Below are 7420 nucleotides of genomic sequence, written 5' to 3'. Positions count from 1 at the left end.
CATACATTTCCTGTCTCACATTTCATGGCATACTAATTTATTATTTACTTTTTTTTTATAATATATTTGTCTTACTCTCTTATTATTATATTATTCATTTTATTTATATTTGTATAATATGCAACACAAAACACTACACATTCACATACATTCACTCATTCATACATACATTCATACATACACAATCGCATACAAACTTATTAAAATTATTATTGTAAATATTATTTATATGTGTACCCAAATATTTTTGTAATAAAAGTAACCGTCCACTGAATGCTTTTAATTCAGTTTCCTCAATTAGCATTAGCTCCAATAGTTGGTACTCTTTCAAAACCAACAAATGGTGACTCCATGAGCTAGCTAAGAGGAAGGAACCGTGGCTGTATAAGAGCCACTGTCTCCTAGCCCAAAGACCTGCGCCAGCTCCGCCTGGGGTATCCGTTGGAGGGCTCCTACCCGAAAAAGCTCCACCTCCATATGTGGTGTTCGTGGAGTTGACGGTTAGGCCGGGAGAAATATTATGCCTTAGGCATAGTAAGGGTTAACTATACCCCCCCTCCTAGCACCTTTGTGCTCCTTCCCCCTTCCCTGCTGCGCCTTCTGCGCCCACCCTTCAGCGCCTTCTGCGCCCACCCTTCTGCGCCTCCTACAGCACCTTCTGTGCCTCCTACAGCACCTTCTGTGCCTCCTACAGCACCTTCTGTGCCACAGCGACACCTTCTGCGTCCCTCTGTCCCGCCCACCTTCCAATTTTCACCTTTGCACCCGCCACCTGGATTACGGCGTGATATTGTGCTTACCCGCCACCTGGATTACGGCGTGATATTGTGCTTACCCGCCACCTGGATTACGGCGTGTTACTGTGCTTACCCGCCACCTGGATTACGGCTTGAGTGTTACCCTTTTCTCGACCCGCCACGTGGATACGGCGTGAATCCCCATCCCCCTGTGCAGACACACGCCAGTGACACACACTAGTGACACACTCCAGTAACACACACCAGTGACACACTCCAGTGACACACGCCAGTGACACACACTAGTGACACACTCCAGTGACACACGCCAGTGACAGTGACACTATTGTGTACAACAGCAGCTCCCTAAGACCTGCTGTGACCCATAGGATCTTCACGCCAGAGCCTAGTGCCCATCACCACCACCAGCCATGTCTCAGGAAGACCTTGCTGCGACGGCGGTGTCTTTTAAGGCACCTCCCTTCTACTCGCAGGACCCATCCTTGTGGTTCTGTCTCTTGGAGTGCAGCTTCAAGGCATCCAAGATCACTAACAGCCTCACCAAATTCAACCATGCTGTTAGCTTCTTGCCATCCGACGTGCTTACACTTATCTCTGTCGTCATCTCCACTGCTGCCTCCTCTGACACTCCCTATGAAGATTTGAAGACTGCCCTACTAACGAGTCTACAATCTTCCGTCGCCACCGTCTCCGTGAGCTCCTCTCTAGTGAGGAATTAGGTGATGAGAAGCCGTCACAGTTGCTGAGTCGCATGAAGCAACTGCTTGGTGACAAGTACCAAGCCTTCGACGCTGATCTCTTCAAGCAACTGTTCTACCAGCGCCTTCCTCCTGCCATCCAGCGTAGCCTCTTCAGCGTCAAGGACACTTTGAAACCTGACGCCATCGCTAAGTTGGCAGACGACTTCCTGGCGATTCTTCCTGCAACACCTGCTTCTCCTGTGTCTTCTGTCACTACCACACAGAATGACACCCAGTTGTCTCACCTTACCAAGCTCATCTCTCAGCTTACCACCGAGGTTAACTACTTGAAGAAGCAACTGCATGATGGCCGTCGCTCACGTTCCTCCACTCCTCGCCGCCTCCAGCGCCGCTACCGTTCTAGGAGCCCAGGTCTGTGTTGGTACCACAACAAGTTTGGTGCCAAGGCCAACAAGTGCGTTTCCCCATGCACCTACAACACGTCAAACACCAACGGCGAGCAGTGATGCAGCCAATTGCCCGCCAGTGTTTCTCAGCGCTGCTCCACCTACGAGACTGCCGCTCCAACACAAGGTTTCTCATAGACACCGGCGCCGATGTCAGTATTATCCCCGCGCCCGCCAGTCTACGCACCTTGCCGCCTCTCTTGCATCTCTACGCCGCCAATGGGACCAAGATTCCCGTCTACTCACGGCGCACCATGCAAGTGAATCTCTACCTCCGACGTCGCTTCGAATGGACCTTCTACGTCGGGGATGTCAGCCAGGCAATTCTCGGAGCAGACTTCCTCAAGCACTTCAACCTGCTGGTCGACGTTAAAGGCCGCAGGTTAGTCGACCCTCTGACCTCTGTCTCCTCCTTTGCTCGACCAGCACCAGGAGACAGCACTCTCCTCTCTGTCATCAAAGGGGACCACCAGTTCGCTGTTTTACTCAAGTCCTTCCCCACGCTGACTCAACCCTACTCAGCCAGCGTGCCCGCTAAACACCATGTGCAGCATCACATAGAGACTTCAGGACCGCCTGTACACGCCAAGGCCCGCCGTCTTGCTCCCGAACGCTACCGCCAGGCCAAGGCCGAGTTCGAGTCTCTGATGCGGCAAGGTATTGTGCGGCCCAGCAGCAGCAACTGGTCATCAGCTCTTCACGTCGTCCCGAAGAAAAACGGCGACATCCGACCCTGCGGAGACTACAGAGCTCTCAACTCTTGCACCAAGGAAGACCGTTATCCTGTGCCTAACTTGCAGGAGTTCTCGTCGCAACTCTCTGGTTCCACCATCTTCTCCCGCATCGACCTCATCAAGGCCTTCCACCAGATTCCTGTTCATCCTGACGACATACCGAAGACTGCCATCATCACTCCCTTCGGTCTGTTCGAATACGTTAGGATGCCCTTTGGCCTCAGGAATGCGGCACAGACGTTCCAGAGGTTCATCGACGAGGTCCTCCGCGGTCTTCCCTTCTGTTTCGCCTACATCGACGATCTTCTCATCGCGAGCCCCGACGAAGCCTCGCACAGACAGCACCTCGAACAAGTCTTCCGCCGCCTCCAGGACTACGGTGTCCAGATCAACGCCGACAAGTCAGAGTTCGGCGTGGCCTCGCTCACCTTCCTTGGTCATACCGTCACTCCAGCAGGCATCACTCCACTTGCCACTAAATGTGAAGCCATCCAGCAGTTCCCGAAGCCATCTACCCAGCGCCAGCTCAAAGAGTTCTTGGGCATGGTGAACTACTACAACCGCTTCATTCCACACTGCTCTCTCCTGCTGCAGCCTCTACACGCCATGATCAAGCCGTGCAAGCGTGGTCAGTCGGTCACGCTCACCTGGACACCGGACACTGACGCTGCCTTCCTCGCTGCCAAGAAGGCCCTCAGCGACGCAACTTTGCTGTCCTTCCCTGTCCCCGACGCAGAGGTGAGCATCGCAACTGACGCCTCTGGCAATGGGACTGGTGCTGTCCTCCAGCAGCTCGTGGACAGTGCCTGGAAGCCGCTCGCCTTCTTTTCCCAGAAGCTCAACACTGCCGAAGCCAACTACAGTGCCTACGACCGTGAGCTCCTCGCAATCTACAAGGCCGTCAAGCGCTTCCGGTACTACATAGAAGGCCGCCGCTTCCACATCTACACCGACCACAAGCCACTCACCACCATTTTCCTGAGAAACAAGGCAACCTACTCTCCTCGGCAACTTCGCCATATGGACTTCGTTTCTCAGTTCACCACCGACATCCGGTACATCAAAGGTGTCGACAACGCCCCAGCTGACGCTCTCCCGTGGTATCTCTGCTGTGTCCTCCATCGACTACACTGCCATAGCTGCCGACCAGTCCGGCGACCCAGAGCTGGAAAACCTCCTGCAGAACTCGGCGCTCCAGATGAAGAAAGTCACACTCCCAGGTACCAAGGTCTCTCTGTATGCTGACGTCTCCACAGAGGCCGTCCGCCCTTACTTGCCTCAGCAGCATCGCGTCAAGGCCTTCCGTCAGCTACATGACCTCTCTCACCCTGGTATCCGTGCCTCCCAGCGCCTGCTGACTTCTCGCTTCATCTGGGAGGGCATCAACAGAGATGTCAGACTGTGGACCCGCACCTGTACCGCCTGCCAAGCCTCCAAGGTGACTCGTCACACACACTCTCCGCCTGGCACCTTTCCTCCAGTCTCCAGACGGTTCGACCATATCCACATTGACTTGGTCGGGCCGCTGCCGCCTCTGCCGGCCACCGCTACATCCTTACGTGCGTGGACCGGTTTACACGCTGGCCTGAGGCTACACCTATTCCAGACATCACCACCGACACCGTCGCCAATGCCTTCATCGCCACTTGGGTCTCAAGGTTCGGTGTTCCTCTGAGCCTCACCTCAGACCGTGGTGGCCAGTTCGAGGCTAATGTCTGGAATAGGATCATGGTATTTCTCGGCATACGGCGCTACAGGACTTCGAGCTACCATCCCCAGTCAAATGGGATGGTTGAGAGATTCCATCGCCAGCTCAAGTCCTCCCTGATGGCCGCCTCACAGCGCGAACACTGGTCCCTGGCTCTTCCTCTTGTCCTCCTCGGCATCAGGTCCTCTCTCAAGGAAGACCTCCAGCATTCCTCGTCCGAGTTGGTGTATGGCGCCAACCTCAGGCTTCCCGGCGAGATGCTGGTGCCCTCACAAGAGCCAGACCTGTGCAGTGCCCGAGATTTCGCCACCCGCCTCCACAGTGCCATGCGCAACCTACAGCCAGTCCAGCCTCGCTCCTCTCCTAAGAAGATTTTTGTGAGCCAGGACCTGGACACCTGTACACACGTCTTCGTCCGCGTCGATGCTGTTCAGCGCCCCCTCTCACAACCATACCAAGGGCCCTATCGTGTCTTGCGGCGGACACGCAAGACTGTGACCATCGACCGGAACGGCACTCAGGACGCTGTGTCCATGGACCGGGTCAAACCGGCCTACCTGCTTGACCCTGCTCAACCTCAGGTGGTCGCCACAACGTCCCTGGACGGTCCTGACTCATCCAGCCGCACCAGGAAAATCTCGTTTCTCCTCCCTCGAAACTAGGGGGGGAGTATTGTAGCGGCCGTTTACTTAAGTCTGCCCTACAATCATTGCATTTTCTGTTATCACCATACATTTCCTGTCTCACATTTCATGGCATACTAATTTATTATTTACTTTTTTTTTATAATATATTTGTCTTACTCTCTTATTATTGTATTATTCATTTTATTTATATTTGTATAATATGCAACACAAAACACTACACATTCACACACATTCACTCATTCATACATACATTCGTACATACACAATCGCATACAAACTTATTAAAATTATTATTGTAAATATTATTTATATGTGTACCCATATATTTTTGTAATAAAAGTAACCCTCCACTGAATGCTTTTAATTCAGTTTCCTCAATTAGCCTTAGCTCCAATAGTTGGTACTCTTTCTATACCAACACCCTTAAGTACAAGGGCACATCATTTCTACCTCATATTCATACTTTATGTGTATTCAGAGATATATGCAAATAAAAAGAAGAAAAGACCAGTAATAAGAAAGGGAAAGGATTCTAGTACCAGGCATGTAATACCAACAAAACGTATTATATATCTTACCTGACAGTTAGCTGTATCTTCAATAAAATTTTGGAAGGAACCACTTGAAAAGAGCCTCTTAGGTCACAAAAACCTCGGTATGGGTGAAAATGGCATTTTTTTTTTTTCAATAAAGATGGAGGAGGTAATAGACACCTACCAAAGCGATAATTTACTCCCAGCGAGGTCTAATAGCACTAGTTCAGTGGGGGCTGTAAACTTTCACTTAAAACTAGTTTTCATGCTGCTGAACTTTTCTCTTTCTGTCTCACAACTCAAGGGGGCAATCACAGCCTGCCCTCTAAAGCCAACTCTCCTTCTTTAATCAAAACTACATAAACTTACCAAACACACACCCTTCACTTAAAATCTAAAAGTAAAAAATGGCGACTTCAAACCTAGCCTTGGAGTCCCCTTCTGGGGAGAGGACCAGAAATGTCTCCTCTACTAAACCTCATCTTCTTTTCCTCACCGAAACACATCTGTGTGAGGCAACTGAGAGTAGTCCCTTTTCAAATCTCTCCTACTTTTTCTATTCTTAATTTCATTCCAAAGCTGGATGTTGCCTCTATGTGCGCATTGACTTAACTTGCTCTCGTGCCTACGCTCTTGAATCTTCCAAGTTTTCAGCTATCTGGCTTAGACTCAATAGTCACTCTCTAAATAAATTTATCTGTGCTGTCTAACTCCTCTGACTATAGTAAATTTCTTAACTATTTAACTTCCAAAGGTGAACACATTCTGTCCCTCTGCCCATTCGCGGAGATCTCCATTCATGGAAAGTTTAATGTTCACCACTAGCTTTGGCTTTCCTCTCCCTTCACTGACCATCCTGGTGAACTAGCCTTCAACTTTGCTATCCTCCATGACCTAGAGCAACTGGTGCAACACCCTACTCGTATTCCTGACCGTCTTGGAGATACGCTCAACATTCTTGACCTCTTCTCTACCACTAATCGTTCTGCTTATGCTGATACCCTATCATTTTCGTTGGGCTCCTCTGATCACAATCTCATTTTTGTATTTTGCCCTATTTCTTCAATCCCTCCCCAGGATCCCCCAAAGCGGAATTCCCTTTGGCGTTTTGCCTCTCACATTTGGAGGGACCTGAGGAGATATACTGATTTTCCCTGGAATGATTACTGTTTCCGTGTCAAAGACCCATCACTTTGTGTTGAACGCATAACAGAGGTGATAGTGTCTGGCATGGAGGCGTACATTCCTCATTCTTTCTCTCAACCTAAAACTTCTAAACTTCAGATTAACACGGCCTGTTCTCGTGCTATACATGATAGTGAGGTTGCCCACAAAAGGTACTTCAGCCCTCTATCTCCTGAATCTCACACACATTATATTTCTAACCGGAATCATGCCAAGTTTGTTCTTCAACTTGCCAAACACTCCTTCATAAATAGAAAATGTCAAAATCTTTCTATCTCAAACTCGCCTCGGGACTTATGTCATCTGGCCAAAAACATCTCCAATAACCTTTCTTCTTCATTTTTCCCTCCTTTATTTCATCATGATAGCACCACTGCCATCGTTTCTGTCTCTAAAGCTGAACTCTTCTCAAATCCTTTGTTATATATATATATATATATATATATATCATACTATTATATATATATATATATATATATATATATATATATATATATATATATATATATATATATATATATATATATATATATATATATATATACACACATATATATATATACACATATATATATATATACACATATATATATATATAGACAGAGAGAGAGAGAGAGAGAGAGAGAGAGAGAGAGAGAGAGAAGAGAGAGAGAGAGAGAGAGAGAGAGAGAGAGAGAGAGAGAGAAAGAAAGAAACACCGAGTTTCTT

General features: G+C 48.8%; 1 protein-coding gene across 1 annotated transcript; it reads left to right on the top strand.

Annotated features, from left to right (window-relative positions):
* Window positions 1-1509: 1509 nt before the first annotated feature.
* On the top strand, window positions 1510-1965 carry LOC123509870. Its single transcript, XM_045264456.1, has one exon. It carries the CDS (start codon window positions 1510-1512, stop codon window positions 1963-1965), a length of 456 nt encoding a protein of 151 aa, XP_045120391.1.
* The last annotated feature ends 5455 nt before the right edge of the window (window positions 1966-7420 follow it).

Source organism: Portunus trituberculatus, chromosome 27 (assembly GCF_017591435.1).
Source record: "Portunus trituberculatus isolate SZX2019 chromosome 27, ASM1759143v1, whole genome shotgun sequence".
Taxonomy (NCBI): Eukaryota; Metazoa; Arthropoda; class Malacostraca; order Decapoda; family Portunidae; genus Portunus; species Portunus trituberculatus.
The sequence above is the reverse complement of the archived record's forward strand: the minus strand, read 5'-3'. Positions and strand labels throughout refer to the sequence as shown.

What these genes read in the sequence shown, in the direction of transcription:
- LOC123509870 (XM_045264456.1), top strand. Translation starts at nt 1,510, where the DNA reads ATGAAGCAACTGCTTGGTGACAAGTACCAAGCCTTCGACGCTGATCTC.